Source organism: Onychostoma macrolepis, chromosome 16, assembly GCF_012432095.1.
Source record: "Onychostoma macrolepis isolate SWU-2019 chromosome 16, ASM1243209v1, whole genome shotgun sequence".
Taxonomy (NCBI): domain Eukaryota; kingdom Metazoa; phylum Chordata; class Actinopteri; order Cypriniformes; family Cyprinidae; genus Onychostoma; species Onychostoma macrolepis.
In genome coordinates, this window is record NC_081170.1 from 25,085,598 (window position 1) to 25,112,348 (window position 26,751).

A 26,751-nucleotide genomic window follows, 5' to 3' on the forward strand; every position below is an offset into this window, starting at 1 on the left:
CTGGTTAAAGATCTCAGATGATTTGAACCTACAACCATTAAGTTATCAGCCAAGTATGACACTGACCTCTGTATATGCTTGTCTTCTCCTTTTGCTCAGGTTGCACCCTAAACGTGTCTTTGCGACAGTGCGTAACATCAACCAGACCGTTCGGCAGCGCTCCATGGGCCCGTCCCCTATGAACATCCCGGGGTCCAATCAGACATCCTGTGTGAATTCCAGGCGTTCTAGTTGTCTGAGCACACCCCGATCGAGCATGTACGGAGGGGATGGTGTTGAAATGGACAACCGCACTAACAGTATGCTGATGGAAACCCAGTCAAATCAGGATGGGTAAGAGCATCAAACGTGGTTTTAAACCATAAATGTTTGAGCAGTATAATAGAAATGCTTTGTGTGTGTTTGCTTAACTACTGTTTGTTAACAAGTTTTTGTTTGGGGCTTAGTATATGCACCAAGGCTGCATTTATTTGATCAAAAAACATATTGTAATATCGTGAAATATTGTTATAATTTTAAAATATATGGCAGCATTTACTGTATGTGAACTTTTTTAGTAGATATCCTTTTTTGTCAATTTAATGCATCCTTGCTAAATAAAAGTAATATTTTTTACTTTGGAGAAAAAAAAAAAAGCTTTTGAACTACAGTGTATATGCACTACCAGTAAAAAGTCTGGAATAATTGCAAATTTAATAATAATTGAGCACAAAATGAGCACATTAGATTGGTTTCTGAATAATAATGTCACTGAAGATTGGCATGATGGTTGCTGAAAATTGAGTTTTGCCATCACAGAATTTAAAAAATATACATTACAGTAGAAAACCATTCTTTTAAGTTCTAAAAAAATGTGTTGCAGTATTTCTGGTTTTTGTTTTTTAATTAGATTCAATAAATTCAGCCTTGGTGAGCATAAGAGACTTCTTTCAAAAACATTCAACTATCTTTAAATTATATAAAAGTGTGCTAATCTGCAGTAACTATAACTACTATATTGATAATTGATTCCTCTTTAAAAACTCTTAATAACTCAAAATGGATATCCATTTTTCCAAACTTGTAGATTGACTTAAATTGTGTAAATAATTATCAGCTGACGCTCTTTGTATTGGCAAGAACAAGAACTATTTATATTAAAACAATAGAAATTGTTGCATTTAGGTGTGTGTGTGGGTGTACGTTTTTATTTTTTATTAGTGGACATTGGACCACACTGTATCATTTGATTGTTTTATCTGTAATATTTGTTCCAGCTCTGATGACTCCAACAGAAAGCCTGGCACGCCTGGCACACCCGGCTCCCATGACCTGGAGGCGGCACTGCGTCGGCTTTCCCTTCGACGGGACAACTACCTTAGCGAGCGGCGTTTCTTTGAGGAGGAGAGAGAGCGTAAACTCAACGCCCTGGCAGAAGAGAAGAGCGACTTGTACGAGGAGAGAGATGGTGGGAGTGGCAGTGAAGACAGCGGCCCCCTCACTCCGGCAGACAGCATCATGTCTCTGGGAACCCTGCACTCGGTTTACTCCATCTACAGCACCCGATCCTACCTGCCGGAGAAACTCCAGATCGTCAAGCCTCTGGAAGGTGACCGAGCCAAATCCAGGCCTTTCACCCTCTTATTGTTTGATGCTCTGTGGGCGTTAATGCACCACAGTGCTGAGGACCTTTCTACACAGCACTCCTTCTATTTCAGACACACACAACCTCGCTGCTGGTTTGAGATTTAGACACGTCACACTATATATACACACTACTGGTCAAAAGTTTGGAATGAAGAAGATTTTTATGTTTTTAAAAGAAGTCTCTTATGCTTGCCAAGGCTATGTTTATCAGAAATGCAGTATAGGGACCATTTCTCACTATTAACTAGTTGCTTATTAGCATGCCTATTATTAACATGTTGGCTGTTTGTTAGTACTTATAAAGCACATATACTGTATGACCATATTCTACATGCCTAATCATACCCAATACCTAAACTTAACAACTACCTTGCTGACTGTAAATAAGCAGCACATTAGGAGTTTATTGAGGCAAAAATCGTAGTTAATGGTTTGTTAATAGCGAGAATTGGACCTTAAAATAAATTGTGACCCTATTTTCTGTTTTATTATATTTTAAAATGCAATTTATTCCTTGAATTTTCAGCAGCCATTACTCAAATCATCATTGTCACATGATCCTTCAGAAATTATTCTTATACACTGATTTGGTGCTTAAAAAAATTATTATTATCGATGTTGAAAATATTTTTTGCTGCTTAATATTTTTGTGGAAACCATGATGCACTGCCATTCAAATGTTTTGGCAAAGTAAGATTAAAAAAAGAAAGAAAGAAAAAAAAAAACTTATAAAAATGACAGTAATACATTTATAATGTTACAAAAGATTTCTATAACAATAGAAAACACGTTTAATGTAATCAGTTTTCACAATATTACTGGTTTTACTGATCATATAAATGCAGTCTTGCTGAGCATAAAAGACTTTTCAAAAATATATAAAATAGTCATTTATATATATATATATATATATATATATATATATATATATATATATATATATATATATACATATACATATACATATACATATACATACACATACATATATATATACATACATACATACATACATACATACACACACACACACACACACACACACACACACACACACACACACACACACACACACACACACAAGCACGTAGAGCCGCATTTGAAAATTAGGATTTGGTGTGAAAAGCACAACTCTATCCATGATGCACTTTATGGTATATATATTTTTTTTTTTTTTCATAGAGGTACTAAGCGTATTTTAAAATGGTGTTTTTCATTCACTAAATGTTAGAAACATGCTTGCTTCTTCAAAGCATATATTTCACTTATTATTTTTTGTGGAGTCTATTATAACGTCAACAGCAGGGTCATTGAATTCATTTAGTTTTGAATATCACTGCTGCAACAGATTGTTTGAGTCCTGTTCTTTAATTTTACATGAGTGTTAATTGTGAATCAGTCACAGCCTTATGATTCATAATCATATCTCTAGCGACCTCTGCTGGTTATAGTTAAAAGATAAACTAAGCAGTGTGACATAGCCTACCCAATGCAACGCTTGTTATGAATTGCAGAAAACTCAAAAGCATGTTAACAGATGATCAATGCTCTGATTTTGTTAACATCTTTGAGTATGTTTTAAAAGGTACTAACAGGATATCTAATAGATTAGCTCCAGAGAAAGGATTTTGAGGGATAGTTGGCTCAAAAATTTAAATTCTATCATTCACTCACCCTTATGACATTCCAAACCTGTATGACTTTCTTTCTTACAGAAGCATTTCTTTCAAAATATTATTTTTTTAATTCCACTGAAAAAAGAAAAAAGAAAGTCCTATAAGTTTGGAACAACATCAATTTTAATTTTTAGGTGAACTATGCATTATTATATCTGTTTACTCCCATCTTTTCTGTCAATTTTAAGTTTGTGTGTTTGCATCCTACTTTTGTTTTCTTGTCTTTTCATTTTCTTACCTGTCTGTTTTAGCTCTCTAATAAACACAACTTTAATTCCCCCCTCCTTTTTTCTCTTTCTTTGCTTTAGTCTGTCCACAGCAAGTATGTATCATTCAATCTATTTCTGAGCCCTTTTCAAGGGCACAGATTGTATTTACAAATAATTGGACTAAGTTGAATGAACTAAAATGGTGACTACATGCAAAATTAATTTAATCCAAGATTGCATATTATAATCTGAAAGGAACCCCTAATTAAAATGACTCAATAATTAATATTAAATAGTTTATTATGTACTGAATGTATTTATTTATGATCATGTTATCTGTTAAATATGTATCTGCTGAACATCTGGACATTCAATATAATATAAACACATATTGAATAATCTGTTTCATCTACATTTTATCCCTAAAATGTAATAGAACATAGGTATGCCCCTGCATTACAAAGACTCTGATATACCATGCATTACAAAGACTGTGTGGTTTTATCGATTAATATTACAGAGTCATCCTAAAATATCTCTACATTCAGTAAGAGTCTAATCTCTTTTTGCATCTTATGAACTTTTATATCACACTCGATGCACGTCACATTGCGTTCATGATCTTAGCGTGTTCTGTATGTTGTGTGGTATTTGTTACCGTGCATCTGATCTCATTTCCTCCACCCCTCAGGTTCAGCCACTCTGCACGCATGGCAGCAGCTCGCTCAGCCCCACCTGGGCGGCATCCTGGACACGCGGCCGGGCGTCGTGACCAAGGGCTTTCGACCACTGGAGCTGGACCTGGAGGAGGTGTACCAATTCACCGACCTGGAGGAAGATGAGCTAGGACAGCATTCCCAATTCACCATCTCTACCTCTTGCCTGGGCTCTCTGCCATGTTCACCTGCTTCACGACGACCTCGTGCCAACAATCCTGATAACCAGCAAGAGCAGCTCAGAGAAAATGGAGGGACCCCTGGAGTGGGGCCAGATCGAATGGAGGCTGGAGAGGAGGAGGTCTCATCTGGTGAGGGACCCTCGTAACCCCACTAACCCTCCGGACAGGCTTAGGAGGGAGGGAACATAAAGCCTCACTATAAAACAGACGATGCCCTAGTGGAGTACCCATAAACCCCAGTTGTATTGTGCTTGTGAGGGCCTAGGATGAGCTGGTTCTCTCCTTGTACAGCTGCAGGCACACACCCACTGCACATCATCCACTCACCCTGAAGACAGCTGCCATATTCTTTTGAGTATAGTCTTTTTTTTTTTTTTTTACATTTTACTGTCATTCCACCTTTCAGTCATCTTTCTAGCTCCTTGTGCTGAAAAAAATGAAAATTGAGCCTTTGGAAGTAAAATATCTAAAATATTAATAAATAAAAAATGTTAATAAATAATATTTTTGAATCAAAATAAATGGAAATGTTTTGCAATCAATGTTAATTTAATCAATTACTAAATACAATTTAATACCATAGTTCAATAACAACATAATTAAAAAATTATAATTATATTATATACGATTTACATATTAAATTATAATATATAATATACTGCATATATTGAATTGTAGTAATGGGAAATCTGAATTATCCTAAAATATGCTTTATTTCTATGTATTTTATGTGTATTAATTTATTTATTTATATAATTTTATACATTTATTAACTTTTTTGCAGACCCAGACATGGTCTTGACAGGCTTTCATTCATCCTTTAAGAATTCACACCAAATCATTGATATTATATATAATTGGAAGATTTATTAAGCTTTCAGATGATGTATAAATCTCAATTTCGAAAAATTGACACTTAAGACTGGTTTTATGGTCCAGGGTCACATATGTGATAATTAGTACGAGCTTCTAGACTCAATTCTCATTTTCAGCACTCTTCTCAATCTCTCTTCTTACCCGCATTACCAGAACACAACACTGTGTCAGAGAGTTTAAGGCCTGGAGGGGAAAACAACATTTATTTACTCACTCTCTATACGCACTTGTCCCCCGATAAACCTGTATGTGAGATTTAAGCTGGTGTCCATCCTGAGAACACAGAGTGTGATGTTTGATACTAAACTGTACAGCACACATACACACATTCCCAACAGGAGCCCCAGCATGTAACTAACATCCAGCTAGAGTTCTGAGTGTGTTTAAAGGGTAATGTTACAGAGTTCTATTAAAAACGTGGAAGTGTGAGCCACAGTCATGTGAGTGAACAGACTCTAACGTCACTGGAAAGAGGTCACATTGACACCACATGTACACAAACGCACTCCACATGCTTTCAAAGTCAGGCTTGTCGGCTACACAAACACACCAAAAGCTACAATTTAGAATTTTATACACAATGCTCATATACCTTCTGTGAATATCAGATGGCTTGAGTACACTTGTAAATAGCTAAGATCATATGGTCAGTTGTTTTGTTTTGGTTTTGGTTTTGTTTAGTTTTTGTTCATTTTGTTTTTTGGGGTGAAGTATCCCTTTAATGACAACTGACAACTTTTTGCAGAGAATTGTTGAAACAAAATACCAGCTGCTATATATATATATATATAATACAGTATGTTCTGGCTTGTCTGTAATAATCAAATTCATAATTTGATCTTCCCTCTTTCCCACTGTTCTCTCCTGCTGTGTGAAGCTATTTAAAACTGCATCAGGATGAGTCATACAATTAAAACTTCATAATTTGTATGTAAATTCAAATATCCTAACACTGCAGTTGTGTTTTTAAGCCCAATAATAGCTTGCACTATGCCGCATTGCATTGCATTAGCTCTCTTTATGTAGGTCCTGAAGCAGTTTTAACTTCCTCTGTGTAATTTTAATAGTGTGTTTGTGGGGTTTTGTACTGATGTTAGTCTCTCCTCTCTTGCTCTCCCCAGTGCATTTTCCTGGTAAATGTATGTCTCACACCAGCTCCACGTACACCTTCACCACCTGCAGGATCCTACACCCTACAGATGAACTCACCAGAGTCACACCCAGGTAAATACTGTGTGGTCTTTTCATAATAACATAATAATAATAATAATAACAACAACTTGTTAGTATACATTATTTTATGGATCAAATCAGACATTTTTGCCAACTACATTGTCAGAAATATGTGCAAAAATTGTATCTTTAGGATTACAGCTTGTCACTGGAGCAGTACCCTTATATCTACCCCTAAAAGGTGCTACTTATGAACCTCAGAGTCAAGCAGCAAAAAAAAAAAACACAATGGTCAGGCAAAAATTCTAGTCCTCTGTGAAATCCACTGACTTTTTGGATTGTGGTTTTTTTTTTTTGCTGCTTGACTCTGAGGTTCATAAGTAGCACCTTTTAGGGGTAGATATAAGGGTACTGCTCCAGTGACAAGCTGTAATCCTAAAGATACAATTTTTGCACATATTTCTGACAATGTAGTTGGCAAAAATGTCTGATGAGGGCGCATAGGAGGAACATCGCAGGACAAATAGGACAGCCTATGGTTTATTGGACAGTCTTAAAGGGGTCATATGTCGTTACATTATTTTATGTATTTGGTGTAATGCAATGTGTTTACGCGGTTTAAGGTTCAAAAAACACATTATTTTCCTCATACTGTACATTATTGTTGCTTGTCTATGCCCCGCCTTTCTGAAACGTGCCGATTTTTACAAAGCTCATCGTTCTGAAAAGCGAGGTGTGCTCTGATTGGCCAGCTATCCAGTGCATTGTGATTGGCTGAATACCTCAAGTGTGTGACGGAAACGTTATGCCCCTTACCATATTGTGATGCCATGTCCTGGCGTGACAAGACAAAAACTATAAAACCCATTACAAATGAGGCATTTGTTGCATCCAGTGGGGACATAATTACTGATTATAATGACTTATACCGCCTTTTTACGCGTTGCGTCGCATGGTGCCATGTAAAAATAAAACCATGTCTGCTTGTGATCGGAGAAATGACAAACAACAAGCACTAAACTCGTGTTTGAATAGTCAGTGGCAAATTATTTCAATATGAATACATAGCCTACTTACAGGCTGTGAGTCAGAAGCACTAGACTGTCCTTGCAAAGTTGGAATTGCCTCACTTTATAGAAACTGTCTTTGTGCACAGCCGGCATTGTGGGCTACTCTCCCAGGTTCAGGAAACAGTCCTCTGTAAAATGCGCTGCACACACTCAAATATTTGGGTTGTTCTATCTGGAATAGTGTTGTAAATACAACTTAACCACTGATTTCTAGTCGTGTCCTCTTTTGGAATCCCAAACAAAGTAGTTTCACAACGAAACACACAGCGTCTCCACGACATGGCGGCAGTGGCAACAATACAGCTAGAATAAAAGTTACACCTTCTTTCTTTGCATATACATTTGGACATTGCTATGCAAATCTTCCCACGCAGTGACGTAGACGTGGGGGAATGTTTAAATGGGGCGTTTTAGGAAGGCGTGGACAAGACTTAAACTTTATAAAGAATATCTCTTTGGAACTTTAGTCTTTGCAACTTTACGGATCTTATCTATGCACGAACAGCTTGTAAAACTCCAAAGACAAAGGAAAACTTGAAATGGCATCATATGACCCCTTTAAATCTATATTAAGGGTTCCAGACAAATAGCTTGTCTCTATAGCAAACATACTGTACAGCTGTGTGATTGGCTCTCTGCAGGTCATACGATGAGGATGAGGAGGCGGCTCTTTATCATGTTGTTCTGGTGGCGGGATTAGAGCAGACTCACTGAGCAGAGCCCCCTGGGGGGTGAGGAGGAGTAGCATGACCAGCCTAGTGCTGATTAGACCTTGTGTCATGGGAGTGTGCTGTTCTCTAACCAAACACAAACCACTCTAACTGACCTGAAGGATTTTCTCAACCTAACACCAGAAAGTTTTTTTTGTGGAAGACTTTATGCAGTATTCAAAGGAATTTGCATCCAAAATAATAATGTATGAATACCATTGCATTAAATATTAGCTTAAAAATTATCATTTTAAAATAGAACAATGACATTCCTGTAGGTCAAACAGTAAAGCAAGGTGCTAGCAACGTCAAGGTCATAGGTTCGATTTCCAGGAAATGAGAAAAAAAATATACTTTTAATGTAATGCAAGTCACTTTGAATGAAAGTATTTGCTAAATGCATAAAAAAATGTATATTTAATTATTTGTTTGCTTGTTTATAGTTATTGATCAAAATAAACCCGAAATCGTGTTATGCCTTAGTGCGATTAGCAAACCGTAAAAGCTGCTATTTAATTAAATAGTGCTGCGCTTCAAACATGCATTGCATATGTGTTCTTACACGAACATCTTATTATCCTAATAGGATAATTATCCTTATAATCCTATTAGTAGTAGTAGTAGTAGTATAATTAGTAGTAAGTTTTATTTTTATAATAATAGCAATATTATTTATAATCACAAAATTTTGCCCTACAAACAGTAAAGTGCAGTAAATCTTTTTTAAATCATTTTTTATCACATTTTAAATTGCAATCGCAATTATCACATTTCTTTCCCATATTGTGCAGCAACATATTGTGTCTAATTCATATAGTATTAAAAGTTTTTTTTTGTTTTTGTTTTTTGCATCCACTATCTATTTTATAGAAATTTAAATCATAGCCTGCACAATCAAAAACAGATTTATCCCAATTAAACTGCAAGCACACTAACCACATTAGTGGACAAAATGTCCTGCATTTGGATTGACTTTATTGACCGGATTGATTGATTGATTGACTTACTCACAGCACTATTGGAATATTTCAGTTTGTTTAATTGTTCACGGAGTTATCAGTGCACGGTTTGGCTTATATAACTAGATAACTCAAACTAATAAAGCGTTACTTTTTCAGTCTCTTGTCAGGTCCATCACTGGCTTCCTGTGTGATGTCCAACAGCAGTCTGCGCTCAACCCCTGTGTCCACCCCCTGCACGCCTCGTCGCCTCAGCCTGGCGGAGAGTTTCACCAACCTCCGCGACTCAACCAAGACCACCAGTACCTCTCTGGGACTTGTGCGCCTCCTACAGGAGAGAGGTATATCTGCTGCTGTCTATAACCCTCTCAGCTGGGACCGAGCGGATCGAGCCCCTCCACCAGACCCCTATTCATCACACACTGCCACCCCTACACACACCGGCCCGGACACGCTCCCCTTCACCCCTCCAAACTCCCCCAACAAGTCCAAACCCACTAGTCCAGTGCTCCCTGTAGACTACAGTCCCTCGGACCCCCCCTACGAAACCTTCCTGGCTTCACGGCCAGCCAGCTCCATTCTGAAGGAAGTGCGGGAGGCGGACGAAAGGGCTCGGACAGATACGCAGTGTCAGACTGAAGTCAGCGTGCAGAACTTGAGACTGGTGGACAAGGTGAAGAAGTTTAGCCTGGCTCCCAGAACTTTGACCCCAGGGATCGGAAGGCCGGGACAGCCGTTCGGGGCCCACGCTGTTGTGACTTCCCCTATCCGGGGACTGCCAGTGCTGAACTCAGGGATGAGAAGAAACCGCAGTTACCCAGCTATGGTTGGGGCTAGTATGGCTATGAAGGGCCCGGGGCCTCCCAGCGAGGACCTGCTGTTGGCCCATGGGCCACACAGACAAACTAGCCTCAATGAAAAGTGAATGTTGCCTCTCTGTCGTCCCCTTTTGCCTTTATTTCAATTTGCATTGATACGGTATATCATCCCTGCGACAACTCGAGTGCCTGTTAAGATGATATTTGTATAGATTATTTTGTTATAACAGTTGCTATAACAACCTATTTTGTCTATTTCTCTGTCCATCTGACCAACATATGTAGAGTACAATTCATACAGCATTGTCACATATCTTGGTATATTCCAAGCTTTTGTCATTGTGTGTGTAAAAAAAAAAAAAAAAAAAAAATGGACATTTCGCACTTACTAGCTGTAAGAAAATGTAGCATATGATCAAAGCAGAAAATGAACGCCCCCAAAATGACTTTTAATTTAAGCACTTTTTGAATTTAAAAACTACTCAAGGATAACCAAGAAAACGTCTTTTTTTGTTACTGTTGTAAATCTGGTCTTCCGATGTGACATTTCAAAATTGATTAATTTCATGATGCTAGCAAGAGCACTGATAGCACCTTAATGCTAATGGTAGCCCAGACATTGGTGAACAATGAAGTTTTGTCATTTATTATTGACTTTTAGGTCAGAATTTACTTTTTAATGGCCATTGATTAGTGCTTTAAATCAGCCCCTAGTGTGCCGAAAATCTGTAAAACATGCTTTTATAAGTACAAATACCTTCACATAAGCCTTTTCCATCGAGTCCATCCAATTAAATAACTGTAGTGTAATGTTAATTGTCTAAAATGGCTTATTAATGCGTAATATAATAGTAATTACAGTGTAATAACAGTTCAATGATATGACTCTCAATAGAGGGCACTGTTGACATGGATTGGTGATAATTTGCACATTAGCACAATCTCTCTGCGCTTTACATCCTCAAAAGTCAACTGACTGAAATACTTCAGAGAGAAACCGAGACCACGGGGCTGTGAAGGTGCTGCATGAAGAATTGCAGCAGGTTTGAACTTGAAACCCAATCGTGTTCATGTTAAGTCATCCTTTGATGTCCTTTTGTTGAGACCAACATTATTTATAAGTGTATGTGTGGAATTGCAGTATCGAAGTACTTGATAGAAAAATTGCACAACTACAATTTCTTTGGTCAAAAGGATGTCAGGTTCAACTGAAAATATATACTGTACATCTGCTGTGGTTTTGGAACCTACTGACTGATGTGTGTTGTATGTAAAGCAAGTGAATTTGTGTATTGTAAGCTTTAAAGATATCAAGGGTGCAATAGGAATTTATAGTGCCTGATTTTTTTTTTTTTTTTGGACAGACTGTATCATAATGGCTTCGCCTGCCACAGTATGCACTGACATAAATACTGTAACTATGTGTGATGTTGACTTCCCAATGCAGATATTTGAAGGATATCTTATATTTGATGTATTGTATAGGAAGCACATACAGTTGAAAGTGCATGAGTCGTTCTAAAGAAAAGGTCTGTGTTTTCTTTTAGTTGAAGCAAGTTTAATTTGTCAGGTGTAAATGTGTGTGTACTGTATGTGTGTGTGCGCGCATTTAATCAGCATGACATTTGTTGAATGTGTTTCAGAACCACAGAGGTATCTGCCATGACTGAACATTGATTTCAATGGTGTGTTTATTTCATCAGATTATTGAAGGGACATTTTACTTGTACATTGTAAATGGTAAATATGCAAAGGATTCAAACATGCTAACTTTTATATATAAAAAGCAAAAAAAGCTAAACTTGAGGTGAAAAAAAATAAAAAATGGAAAAGCGATGACACTGGTGAAAAGTGGAGTTTTGATTCATGAATTTTAGAAGCTCCCCATTGCAGAGGATCAATAAACCAGTTGTGATAATTTTGTGTCGGTTGTCTTATTTTGCATTATTAACTAGGTGGTTGTTCAAGTAATTGTATGTCCATGAATATCCAAAGATATTTTCAACATTCATGATACACTAGCCTTGTTGACCACAAGAGGGCGTGCTTCACCAACACTGAGCTTGTACAAGAGCTTTACGTTTGTGTTTGCAACACCAATTCAGTTCTCATATCCACCTAGATTCAGTAGCATATCTGATTCTGTTACAAATTCCCACAACCTAAATAACCCAGCAACTCCATATCAATCTTGTGTAATTCAAACACAGAACATGTCCAAAAGAAATTACCAGAGCGGTCACAACAAGGGAGTCCATAAGATGCCAGATCACGTTTCTGAATCCGTCATTGTTTGATCTTGAGCTGACAGTAACGCTTTAGGGCCCTTATCTTGTAAATTTGCATGGAGTGAGTAGATGCTTGTGTCCAGACCTCAGCTGACTGATCAACAGGCCACTTGGTGTGAAGAGCACCAGCTATTTACTAACAATGTGATGATATTCAGATGACATTCTCTAGCTGAAGAGGGTTTCCATAGAAACACTGTACAATTGATTGCGAACACAAATACAAAACACTTTGTTGCTGCGAGACTACTGAGTGGGCCTATTTTCTCCTCAAACTTTATATAGCTACATTTTGGTTGTAATTTAGGCCTCTTTACTCTAAACTGAACCACTTTTCAGCTAAAAGTTTATACACAGTCACATTAGGGTTGTAACGGTACACATATTTGTACTTGAAAAAAAAATTTGGTTCGGTACGTAAAGTATGTGTACCAAACAAATACAGCATTGTTTTAACCACTGCATGAGTGGAACTTTCTTTGGAAACTTCTAGTTTTTAATATTGTTACTTTTGATAAGGAAATTCAAACAATAAATGTCATTATAACACTCTTTCATGTGGCACGACAGATTGCTGTAAACGCCTCCGTTTAAACTGCAGAGCGGAGTGCGAGTGAGCCTGATCATCCCTTACTCTTTACTACTAGTTTTTACTACTAGTTGAAATAAACAGGAATGAACATCGCCTGCCTCACGTAATCGCAGTGTTTTAACCGTGGAATGATTTGACACCATTCCACAGTTAAAACACTGCGATTACGTGACAGCTTGTAAACAAAATGTCATGAAACGTCCAATCAGAATGAGGAAGATTGGTCATTTAAGTGATTTTGAAGCTCTGTGGGTGGAAATGTCTTGTTGATACCAGAAGTCAGAAGTGAATGGCCAGAATGGTTTGAGCCGACAGAAAGGCAACAGTAACTCATATAAACACTTAATTACAACCAAGAGCATATATGAATGCACAACACATCAAACCTTGATGCAGATGGGCTACAGCAGCATTATACCACACCAGGTGCCACTGGAAAACGGTTGCCTGATCTGATGAGTCTCAATTTCTGCTGCAACTTTCGGATGGTAGACTCAGAATTTGGTGTAAACAACATAAAAGTATGGATCCATCCTGCCTTGTATCATCTGTTCATGCTGCTGCTGGTGGTGTAATGCAGGTGGGGATATTTTCTTGGCACACTTTGGACCCCTTAGTACCAATTGAGCATCATTTAAACACCACAGCATACCTGAGTACTGCTGCTGACCAAGTCCCTTCCTTTATAACCACACTTCCATGTCTCTGAGGAAAGTTTCCAGCATCTTGTGAGGTCCGAATTTACTTTCAAAGGGAGAGACAAGGGGTACGTTCCACTTTGCTTTGTGAAATATAGCTACATGCAAACTTACCTAAACACCAATCCCCACCTCCATTTAGAAGTGCATTCCACATTATCAAGTGGATGAGGAAAGGTTGTATGAAAATATCGTCAACCCATCGATTTTGATTAAGGGAATGAGTCGACTCATGTTCACTTCAGGCAGCTCTATACAGTATACCACAATGCAACATGTTTGTTATGTCACAGCATCTGAACGTATTCCTAGCCGACACAACTCTAGATACAGTATGAATTATTTTGAGATTTAAACACATAATACTTGTAGTTACCTTAAGATGACTAACAGTTAGGTTTTGTTTTGTTGTTGTTTTTTACCTTGAAAATTATGGCTCAAAAATAGACTGGAACACAACCACGGCAGAACGGGAGCGACACCACAAGCACATTCACAGGTGTTCTGTTTGTTGAGCAGGAAAAATACAAAGAATATCAGGCAAAAATACAGACACATTTAGGCAATATTTGGTTGATTTTAACGTTTTTACCTTTCACTTACATGCAACACAGAATACAATATTTATACAGTAATTGCCTAAGATTCAGTTTGTTTTAATATATAAATGAGCGTTATTATCATGGTAGCCATTTGAGCTTATGAGATAATATTTAGTAAAAACATTTTGTTGCAAAACCAACTTTCCAAATATTGCATCATTGCCATAATATAATATCTCAATAATAATATCTCATAATATCTCAAGAACTGGATAAATAGGGAAGATTTGGTCAAGCTGTTGAGAAAGTCTATATCTAAATAACTGGTTTATAATCAATTAAGGAAAACATCCAAAATGTTTATTATTGTGGGGAAGAGGATTATGTTCAACTGCATTTTGAACAGAAACTCAAAAACTGTTTCTTAGAAAATAGCTAATTATACTGTACTACAAGCTGTGTTTTTCTATGTTATGTTTCCTATAATGTCAGTAGGATTTTTACATCAAAAACTGTCATAATTCAGAAATAAAATGACATTTTCTACCCTGTTTTAGTCATCTGATTTCAACAGTTTAAATGGGCAGGTCTCTTTTAAGACTTGTAAATACCCACTGCTTATGATTGGGTGACATCTTTGCATATGAAATAAGTATCGAACTGTTTTGAAGACTTTTGTAATATTTTTACTATTACAGCTGCTGTGAAAAATCGTGAAAATGCTGATTACAGCATTATACTGTATTTATATTTACTATATAAAATACATATAAAAGACGTACAAAGATGGTGCACATTTCTTACTTGCAATGTGCAATATGGCTAACAAGAGTTATGTTTTCATTAGTTCATTCATGCAATATTAGCTAACAAACTACTGATACCTTGTGCATGTATAAACTGAAAATGTACCTTATAAAAATATTGTCATTAAATATTGTAGATAGCATCCAATTCCAGGTGAAAATAGCTTATCTATTAAAAGTTAAAATTAACACATGTTCCTGCAAATCTGTAATATTGTAGAAGTCTTTTTGCATTCTGTGTTGAAATGTGACTAGAATCCACAGTGAAATGAACTACACAAAGAAATCATCCTCTACTGAGTCATATTTGAAAATAAACATCCACTTTCCCAACATTAAGAAAGTATTATAAGTATATTAATACTTACAAAAGTATTATATAAAATTACAACGCATGTTAGCAAGTAACTTTTATTTATGTGACACAAATTAAAAACAAGCAGACCTAATGCAATGTCTTTTGAACATTCCTAGGCTTTTTTAAAATAGTTATAATAAGTGAAGATGTCCATGAACGATTGCGAGGAATGTTGGCTATTTTTTAGAATGTTCGTAGACATTATGATGTCGTGGAAACACACCTTATATAACAGTGGTGGAAAACTCTAATTCTGTGAAGTGTGTGAGGAGTTGATCGAGAGACTGTGTAGAAAGAGTAGAAAGTCTAATACGCTCATGGTGATTACTATCTGCCCGGTTTTATCCAGCAATGGTTAAAATTGCCAGGGACGTTGAAAGGAACCGTTCTCTGTTTCAAGAGAAACTGAAGAACTGGTTTCCAAATGTTCATGGTAAGAGCACCAAATATAAGTAATCATGGATCATGTGTGGACATTTGACAACATTTTAAAGTACATTTTATTTAGACAGTATAGAAGCACTCTTGAAGTGGCACCATTTAAAGAAGTAATACTTTTTTTATTATTAGTCCTTTTAATAAAACCATTAGCTAAAGGGAAGGATGAGTTCAGCAAGAAGTGTCAGGTCTGGTTTCCAAACCTGCAAGGTGAGGTTATTTTTCAAACATTGTCATACAATGCATTGGGTAGCAATGCACAACATGGGAGTAGGACTGACTTCATATATACATCAAAAACATAATAGTCAAGTCAAGTCACCTTTATTTATATAGCGCTTTTAACAATACAGATTGTGTCAAAGCACTTAACAGTATCAAATTGGAGGATAGAGTGTCAGTAATGTATAATGATAAGATTAAACACTCAATTTTCAGTTAAAGGCATTTCATTATTGAATTCAGAGATGTCATTGTCTAGCTCAGTTTAGTTTAAATAGTACCTGTGCAATCAAATCGGCGATAATCGCTAGAAATTAAGTGTCCCCAACTGAGCAAGCCAGAGGCGACAGCGGCAAGGAACCAAAACTCCCTCTGAGACAGAATGGAGAAAAAAAAATTTCTAACAATAGTAGTATTATGTAGTTAGGTATTTTATTATATTATATAGAGACCAGTAGGTAAAAAAAAAAAAAAAAAGTATCTAGAACAAGTTCAGAAAAGCAAAGTTACTTTAATTTGTTTACAGATGCCAGATTTTTGATATATTTATATATAATACAAATGCAGTATTACAGTTTTTTTTTTTTTTTAAATGTGGTGTTTTAGTCCAAAATTGTCCAAATAATTTTTAGACCACTGTGTCTGTGTATATAGATTTAGTTAATATTAATATTCAGTAATACTGATTGGACCCCAATAATCTTCAATAATTTGTTACACATTAAAGTAACTGATTTAGAAAGTTATCTTAAGGAACTGTCTCTAAGATTTCTTATTTTATCATTTCTGCCAATAGCCGACTCTAAGCCAAGTACAGAAGAGAAGGCTGAGTTTGGAAATCAGCTCCAGACCTGGTTTCCTGACCTTCAAGTTAAAACTTTCAGGAAAGGTCATGACAACTATCACGAATTCACCGATTCTTTAAGTTTTATTTCAGTTTCTGTCTTAATCTAATTTAGTTTCACCAATAATGTCATAACAATGGATTAAATAATTCAGGAAATAAATTACAATTTTGTCGTAATGTTTTTTTGTTTGGTCCACCAGTAGCTGACTCTAAACTACCTGAGGAAGAGAAGGCTCAGTTCATGACAAAGCTCCAGGTCTGGTTTCCTGAATTCCAAGGTACAAACTTCATCCAGGGCCAAATAGTTTTCTCTTAATCTTGAATATGCAGTTACATACACAACATGTTAGGCAGTAAATTATTATCACTATTTGTCAAACAATGATATCTGTACTTCACCTGTAGCTGCCTCTAAACCAGCAGAGGATGAGAAGGCTGAGTTTGATAAAAAGCTCCAGGTCTGGTTTCCTGACTTCCAAGGCAAGAACATCAGCAAAGGTATTGGAATAATAGTTGATCAATATGGAATTTTCAGTTACTGAATTTCTTTTTTTTTTTACTTTACCTGTAGCCAACTCTATACGCAATATACCCACTCTCTTAATGCACATGACATCAACACATATTAAGTAAGAACATCAGCAAAGGTCGTGATCACCTGACAAAGTGGGACAAACATTCACCCAAGATATAATGGTTGATCAACATGGGATTTTCATGCACCGATTTCATTTTTACTGTTTTTTTTTCACCAGTAGCCAAGTTTAAACCCACTGAGAAGACTGAGTTCAGGACAAAGCTCCAGATCTGGTTTCCTGATCTCCAAGGTAAGACTTTTAGCCAAGGCTGCAGCCACTATAGATGCTGAGAGGGACCGATGTTTTCCTCAGATATTCAGAGAAATTTCCAAATTACTTTTTTAATTGTTTCACCAGTAGCCAACTTTAAATCGACTGAGGAAGAGAATGAGAAGTTTATGAAAAAGCTCAAGATCTGGTTTCCTAAAATTAGAGGCAAGAATTTCAACCAGTGCCACAACTAACAATACTTTTTTCTCTAAATCTTGAATATGTGGTTACATCCACAACATGTTAGACAGTAGATTATTCTTTTTTTTTATGGCACAAGTATCTGACCCTAATCCCACTGAAATGAAGAAGGCTGACTTCAAGAAAAAACTCCAGGTCTGGTTTCCTGAGCTCCAAGGTAAGACCTTTACTCAAGGCTGCAACCACATGGTTGATAATTGACTTGATATTAAAAGACTTTGTTATTTTTATTATTTCAAACTGACTAAGAAAGAGAAGGCAAAGTTCAAGACAAAGCTCCAGGTCTGGTTTCCAGACCCCCAAAGTAAGAACTTCAACCAGTGCCGCAACCACAATTACTTTTCTCTAAATCTTGAATATGTGGATACATTGACAATTTGTTACACAGTAGATTTTTGCCAACAATTGTATCCTTATTTATTTATTTATTTTATTTCAGGAGTATCCAACTCTAAAGCAACTAAAGAAGAAAAGGCTGACTTCAAGAAGAAGAAGCTCCAGACCTGGTTTCCTGAGCTCCAAATTAAGAACTTTATCTAAGAGATTGGAACAACCATAGACAAAAATAATAATAATAATAATAATAATAACTGTCTCTTAATGAGTCAACCCCACTGAAGAAGAAAAGGCTAAGTTCAGGCCAAATCTCCAGGTCTGCTCCACTGATGTAAACCACAGAGGGCTGTCAAACGTAGCCAAGCTAGACCAGGGATGCCCAATCCTGTCCCTGGAGATCTGCCTTCCTGCAAAGTTGAGCTCCAACCCAATCAAGCACACCTAAACCAGCTAATTAGGATATTCAGGATCACTTGATAATTACAGACAGGTGTGTTGGAGCAGGGCTGGAAACAGGATTTAGTACCCCTGCACTAGACTGTCTAATCCTAGCAGTCAACCCTGTGGATTCTAGCTTAAAACACAATATGAACACATTGACAGCATCTAAAATATTATAGCCTATATTAATTATAGTTCAGCAGTGCTTGCTCAGACAAACTATTCAACATCATTATTGCTCATACTTTAGATCAGGGATTAAGTAGAAAATCAATTTCTGCTAAATAATATGTCAGTTCACTGCATAAAGTCATCATAATCCATCGTGCCAGTCATCATAATTCATTCAATTAAATTAAGTAAATGTCTCAAAAGAGGAAGTGAATTGTAAGTTAATTATGTCAGGTCTTTCCTTAGTTATGACTGATGTGTTGTTATATAATCCAGGAAATTTGGGTACAATGGAGTTAGTGACATTTTAGTGCCAGTCTCCAGTCTACCTGTGTTCAATAAAGCAAAACCAAACTGTTTAGTATCAGTCAGTGAAAAACACTTCAAAGATGTGTTTGTCTATGTGTGAAGAAAGAGGGAATAAGGGAATTGTCTAGTTGGCTCAGACAACGTATCTGCATTGCCAGAACACATTTAATTGCCCTGGTTGCAAACCTTTTCATGTTTGGCACTGTGTGTGTAAGCGTGCATTTATTGGTTCACTTTATATTGTCTAACAGAATGAAATCTCTTTCACTAAGGCACACCTGTGGCATAATGGCTCTTTTTGTTTGGTGTAGCCCTTCATTCGCTTGCAATCATCAGCCTACGATTCATCCATTATGTGCTAACTCAAGTGTTTTGCGCAATAAACCATGGAGCGTCGTCTCCCTGTCTAACCGCCTGCGTGTGTTTCTCTCTCCGTCTCTCACCCTGTTCTCCGGTACAGCAGAATCGAGTATTATTGCCTGAACTCTAATCTATCCCTTAGGCGATGGGAAGAGAATTGGATTTGAAGGCTACTCGTGGCACTAGTGCTGTAATGCTAGCCGTTCAGCTTCAGGGGGCAAATAAGAGAAAGCTTTCATAATAAGATCATTAACTGTAATCTGTTAGCTTGGTCCCTCAACACCACACAAATGGCTTCGCTGAGCTGTGGTGGATTCAGCTAAGATAATAAATCAAAGCTATGCTAAGAAAAGCTAAAAGCTAAATGGCCTGTTGATTTAGTTTTTCTTAATCTACCAGTTTTTTTTGTTTTGTTTTGTAACTTGTTAGTGTTGTTTAATGGTCCAAAATGCACATTATACTGGTCAAACTTAGATATTTCTATGCGACGTGATTTTTCTTTCTGCATTTCAAGTGCATGATGAGTTACGATAGCCATGAGACTTCGGATGAGTGAGTTAAGGCAATGATTTATTCGTAGACACCTGTGATATGTCTAAAATGAGGACAAAATCATATATACATGAGTTATGAGAATAAAAGCAGTTGAGACTACATTCTCACTCATTTTTTTCTGCAAAATAAATATATAGATGGACACATATATTTATATATTGCATTATCTCCATTGTACAAACAAATTTACATCAGACCGAGCTCTCAGAATGTGATTTGATTGACATTAAAATGGGTGACTCTGTACAGATGATTGGCTAATCAGGTTGATTAACATGATTTGTTGAAAAGATCTTATGAGGAGTATTCATACTCCTCTGCGCTCCGTCGGCCAAAATCCATCCATCCCAAGTAATCTCTGTCCTTTATTCTGTGATTGTTGCCCATGGACCTGCCATTTGGAGAGGGGCTTCTGCGATATGTACCTGCATGAAATGCACAAAGACATATTAATTTATTTATTTAAGCACAGGAACCTTTGGAAATTGCTTACATGTCTATCTATTTATATAAATCTAGAAATAAATCATTAGTAGCAGTATTATTTATTATATTATTATCATGTAATTCCTGTTGCTGTAGTAGAGGTTCAATAGAAATCTCAAATAGGAATATATAACTCTAATTGACCAAAGTTAATGCGATTGAAATGCTATTGAAACGGCATGATCATAGTTTTTATAGGGTATAACATAATATGCATTAGGGACAATTTATAAAAGTTCAGTAAATATAAAAGAGTCATTTGAAAGGTGAATTCCACCTTTGGTGGAGATGATTCTGGCCAGTAGTTCAGTCAAGCTGCTGCGGGGTTCTTCGTCATCCTCTGCTTTGGACAGCAGGCTGAGTTGTCCACTGGGGGGTGCTGCACGGGTGTGGCGTGTGTGTTCCACTACAGTTCCGAGATCAGACTGACCCCCATCTTCTGAGTGTGTGGGGAGAGAAAGGCAACTGCTGGTGGAGAGGGCAGCCAGCAGCACACACACACAGATTCCAGCGTTCATGGCTGAAATAAACACACACACATGTTAGAGCTTCAATATTGCTTCATTAAAATCCTATTCATATATGAGCTTTTGCAAAATGCACCTTAATGAGTAAAAAAGGTTCTAAAATTCATACAAGTCTAGTGAACTGATTTTAACCTGATTTTACATCAAACTTAAAAATATTAAAATGTTAAATTCCATTAAAAGATCCTCCATCAAAATAAATAAAAAAAGATTGCTAAAAGAAAGAAGACTGAGACTTCTCTGCCTCCGTTCAAGACACGAAACCCAGCACAGTTACAGAGAAAAAGTGTAAATATGTTTGAATTAAACACCAGATGTGTAACAATGTCTCAACTATTGCTTTATTCTGTTTATTTCACTAGTTTCAGATAAAACCTTATTTTTTTGGGTGTAGAGATATTAAAAAACTAATAACCCTAAATAACTCTTGGGTTCAAGCTAAGAAGCAACAGCAAAAGGAACTGAAATGGAAATTTCTGTTGAAACTGCATCACTAGCGCATCTCATTCTCTCACTTCGTATCTTCTTTGTTTGATTTAAAATCTACAAACTAAAATTCAAAACCATGGGATATATGGCATATTACACAATATACAATTTTACATGATATTTTACACAACTGTAGCCTGTGTAAAAAAAAAGTGATTTTACACAGAAGCATGTAACACTGCACACATGCAACACTCCACATTCAAATAAAAGAAAGATTTAGATCATACCTTCAGGTGAAACTCTGGCAGAGAGGAGGAGAGAGAGAGAGATGGAGAACACAGGCTGACTGCAGAACAAGTGTGTGTCTGAAACTTCGCTGCACTGTGCAAGAGAGGCCCTTAAATAGCGCTCTGAGTGGGCTGGCTCTGTTTGACCCACGTAGTGACAGGCGCAATTCAACTGTCTGTGTATATGAATGAGGTTGTGTATTTGCGCAAGCTTGACGCAGAACCGAGAGCAGCAGGGTATTCTCACAGGATATAGATTGTGACATTGTCACTCAAGGGGACCGAGGGATCTCCAGAGGTCAGACCATCCTAATTACAAATATGCACAAACCTCAACAACAACTGAGTTTCCTCCCCCTACCAATAAGGTTCCATTCCTCTTTGGCCATGGAGCATAGGATGCACATTTTGATGTTATGGATGCTGATGTCTTTAATGTGCACTGCACTGTTTGACACTCTGTAGCAGTGGTTCTTAATGTTTTTCTTTTTTTCTTTTTCAGTACCCAGATTTTACATAAGACATACCCACCACAGTACAAAAACCATGCAAAGTAAAAAAATAAAAATCATTACACTTGACAGTAATAGCATTCATAGTTAATTAATAAATCATTTAATATTGTTGTGATTTAGTTTAATATATTAAAGTATGTTTTTATTTTATATAATCATCCCTTTTTTTTCTTCTTCTACTACTTCTTCTTGCCAAAATGATGTATTTTAAGAGAACCATACATTTTTCTACTACAGTAGTGTAATACTTTGCTTATGCAAGGAATAAGCCCTTTTTAAAGCAACTTATTGGTATGAACATCATGATATACTACAATAACTACAGTATCTCTCTCTAAGTAGAAAATTTCAAAGGTTTTGGAAGACTAAAAAAGGAGAAAGTCTATAATGCATGTGCAAAGATGCAGATGCACAAATATACATGTTTTTATTGTGTATATATATCCCTTTTGCTCTGTTTCTTCAAAATATAAGAGTTGAGGTTTACAGTAAGTCTTGTAATTATGCATAATAATGTTGCATTGAAATATCCTTTCGGAAATTGCATCATTTCATTTTTATAGCTTGATAGTCATAGCAGGACAGAATGGAAAGACAAATATCATAATAATGAAAGAAAATAATAGAAGGGTTCTTTAAATGTTGTTCTTTTGAGATTTTTTATTTGATGGTGTGTGTGGGTCTGTCATAATTACGCGGTGCTTATTTTTCCATATCTCCTTTCATTGCATGGAAGATAAAGATATCCTCAGACATTCTGTTTGATGAGAAAGACTGTTGTAATAGTTTTAGCTAAATTAGTACATTTTGGCATAGTTTTCATTTTTGAGTGAAATGAAACAACAATTTACATAACATTGCGAAGAGGTTTCAAGAGTGTATAAGTAAAAAAATAAAATAAAATAAAAAATTTTAAAAGTCAGATACTTGCAGCTGATGCAAATGCTTTCTTGTTGCTATACTACTTCTGCAGCATATGTAAGATCCTAACAGAACAGAAAGTGAACATAACAATAAAGAGAATAAAGAAAAACAGAGAAAGCACTCAGCTGGGACCAAGATGGATAAATTTGTCCGACCCTGCTGATCCTTTGCTCATTGAATTCTGAACACCCACTAAACACCCTGCTATGAGAAAATAACTCACAATTCTCTATAAGACTTCAGGCAACCACTCAGTCTGTCTTTAAGAGTACTGAATCCATCATCAGGATGCAGGTAAATGCAGTACCTATAGCTCGGCTCACACGGTCGGCCTCAAGCGTATGTCTCCTTTAAGCTTAGGATTTACCTTTGCCTGACAAATGTTTCACAGCACTTTCAACTGGTTGAGCAATAAAAAAGAAACTGACATGGCTATTACAGTCCAGATACAAGGTAAACACGTATTTTAAAAGTTCTAAATAAAACAACGATTACTGGAGCACATTTTACGAGAAAATACCATTTTAGTCTTTCTACTTGAATATTTCATGTTTAATTCAAAGTGTTACTTGCTGTTTCTTTGTAATTATGGTAACACTTTATTTTAGGGTCTCTTAACTAGTTGCTTATTAGCATGCATATTACTAGAATATTAGCCATTTATTAGTAGTAATTAAGCACATATAAATGCCTTATTCTACATGACCTTATTCTACATCCCTAATCCTACCCAATACCTAAACTTAACAACTACCTTACTAACTATTAATAAGCAGCAAATTAAGAATTTATTGAGGGAAAAGTCGTAGTTAATAGTGAATAAGTGTTCCCTATTCTAAAGTGTTACCGTAATTATTTATGAAATTTACTATCAAAGTGAAAACTTTTCAAAATCCTATACTTTTTTTAAGTGTCTGAACAGATTTCATTTTTTAAAATGTATTTATTCCATTGATTCATTGCTGAGTTCATCATCACAGGTGTGTGAACATTCTGCTGCAATAAAAAAATCAAACAAACTCTCAATCCCCATAATAATTTGAACACTACTGTAGCATATACTACCCCAAATATATTTATGCACAATTAAAATGGGTTTAGATTAGGCACCAAATCTCACTATAGTTACTAAATTAGTGTGCATATGAGCGTATTGGCTGTTTATTAATACAACTAACCTAACTATTAATAAGTATTAAATTAAAAGATTATTGACGGAAAAAAAAGTGATCAATTGAAATTCTGGTTACATTGCAAGTGTGAGTTTTATTTTGAGTATTTAAATATATTCGCTTTTTGTTTTATTGGAAATAAAGACAATGTCTCTATAATAATTTAAATAAAACATTATATCATCAAGAAACTATTGTCACTGAATGATGCATGTAATTGTGAGTCATAAATGGAAAGGATGCTACATTTCAAGTCTCAATGAGGCTTTGTGTCTCATTTTAAAGTGCAGTTATGTGTGTTTTCGTTGTGGGTTTGTTTTTTTCTGCAATTTTGCACACTTGACCACCTACTCCTCAAAATGATGTGTGTATAAACATCCACTTGTGTTTGAGAGTCTAGACTCAACAATGCAAATGAACAAAGATTTATAATAACAGTTATAATGGTTTTCTCTTGAGGGATTATTAGAACAGTTTGGAACATTATAACAAAGACATCTCACTGGGTGAAAGGATATTCTCTTTGGATTTAAAGGGGTGAATTCAAATTCGATTCTGAATGTTGATTTTAATACTGATACCAAGGAAACTGGAATGCTAAAATATATCTTACCATTCTCTGAGAGAGGTTCACAGACAGATGGTTGGTATATTTTATGTCCTCCAAGGGAACAGCACTGAATGAATATTCTGATCCAATAATGTGCACACTGAAGCTATCTTCTGCAAAGAACAACCATTCTGCATCCCAGATGTCTGACAAACTGTGACGAAAATCATAACAACTTCCAACATTTAATGTTAATGTTAAATGTTAAAACAGTTAATGTTTCAGTTTGTGACTAGGGATGATGAAGAAAAATTATGGAGAAGAAAAACTGATTTAATTCATTCATTGACCTCTGCACCTCTCAGCATTTTACTTTCAGAATTGTACACATAGACTTTGGAAGAAATCGACTCTTAGAATACCTCCTGCAGAATGTGGTTTAATACACTGAACAAAATTATAAACGCAACACTTTTGTTTTTGCCCCCATTTTTCATGAGCTGAACTCAAAGATCTAAGACTTTTTCTATGTGCGCAAAAGGCCTATTTATCTCAAATATTGTTCACAAATCTGTCTAAATCTGTGTTAGTGAGCACTTCTTTTCCGAGAAAACCTCACAGGTGTGGCATATCAAAATGCTGATTAGACAGCATGATTATTCTACCTGGTCTCATGGCATTTACGTACCTGGGTGCACTTTTTAGCGTGACATAAAATACATATCACTGCAGTTTCCAAAATAACTGAACACTTTCACACAAATTTACAGAGTTGCGATTAATAAAGCGTAATTTTCGCACAATTACTTGAAGAATATCATGCAATGACTTCAAAACAATATTATTATGCTGGGAGATTTGAAAACTAATGCTTTTGAACGTTAGCATCGCACACATCCAGCTTCATATCTATGGGTTTTCATAGATGATAAGTTTGTTCGGTAGCTCATGGAGTACGGAGACGGACTTAGGAGATGAGAAGCACCAGTTCGAATCCCGTGTAACTACGGTTCGACAAAGCAGTTAAAATCTGCGTAAAAGGAAATGGCACAGTTGCATCAGCTAATACGTTTTTATATCAGTTTTGCATTTGTTAACACTATCGGGTAGGTTTAGGGCTGGATTTGGTGTAGGGCATATTTCCAACACGATAGAGCATTAACCTTTAGCGACAGTCCCCGGATATTTGAATTCTGAACCTCCGCAATACGTATCTGAAGCAATGTATTAAAAAAACAGCAATACGTACCAATATCTACGTAATAAAAACGTGCCAGGGTTCACATATTGAACCTGTGTTTTAGCGCCACTCAGTGGACATTTCTATTTGAAACTGCGGCGAAACGTGCAGCAAGGTACGTAAAACGGTGTCGCACAAAAAGTGCGCAGAGGTACGTATTTTTATGAGACCAGGTTGTGATTATTGCACAGGTGTGCCTTAGGCTGGCCACAATAAAAGGCCACTCTAAAATGTGCAGTTTTACTGTATTGGTGGTCCGAAAACCAGTCAGTATCTGGTGTGACCACCATTTGACTCACGCAGTGCAACACATCTCCTTCGCATAGAGTTGATCAGGTTGTTGATTGTGGCCTGTGGAATGTTGGTCCACTCCTTTTCAATGGCTGTGTGAAGTTGCTGGATATTGGCAGGAACTGGAACACGCTGTCGTATACGCCGATCCAGAGCATCACAAACATGCTCAATGGGTGACATGTCCGGTGAGTATGCTGGCCATGCAAGAACTGGGATGTTTTCAGCTTCCAGGAATTGTGTACAGATCCTTGCAACATGGGGCCGTGCATTATCATGCTGCAACATGAGGTGATGGTC

The 26,751-nt window shown here is 36.5% G+C and overlaps 2 protein-coding genes across 5 annotated transcripts in view; one reads left to right on the top strand and one right to left on the bottom strand.

Annotated features, from left to right (window-relative positions):
* trak1a (trafficking protein, kinesin binding 1a) overlaps positions 1-11,933 on the top strand; it is a 49,807-nt gene extending 37,874 nt beyond the window's left edge. For 3 of the 4 annotated variants that reach the window (XM_058746289.1, XM_058746287.1, XM_058746288.1), the window contains 5 exons: positions 100-333; positions 1,257-1,588; positions 4,203-4,538; positions 6,407-6,509; positions 9,357-11,933. In XM_058746289.1, coding sequence (XP_058602272.1) covers positions 100-333; positions 1,257-1,588; positions 4,203-4,538; positions 6,407-6,509; positions 9,357-10,122 — 1,771 coding nt within the window. In that variant the 3' untranslated portion in view covers positions 10,123-11,933. Of the gene's footprint in view, positions 1-99; positions 334-1,256; positions 1,589-4,202; positions 4,539-6,406; positions 6,510-8,169; positions 8,260-9,356 lie in introns of all 4 variants that reach the window. The other variant, XM_058746290.1, reaches the window with a different exon arrangement.
* An 8,100-nt stretch (positions 11,934-20,033) lies between these two features.
* ccka (cholecystokinin a) lies at positions 20,034-21,830 on the bottom strand. The gene is made up of 3 exons (XM_058747234.1): positions 21,760-21,830; positions 20,791-21,033; positions 20,034-20,452 (listed from the first exon to the last, which is right to left on the bottom strand). Exons 2-3 carry the CDS (start codon positions 21,029-21,031, stop codon positions 20,322-20,324), a joined length of 372 nt encoding a protein of 123 aa, XP_058603217.1. The 5' UTR covers positions 21,032-21,033; positions 21,760-21,830; the 3' UTR covers positions 20,034-20,321.
* Between the last annotated feature and the right edge of the window lie 4,921 nt (positions 21,831-26,751).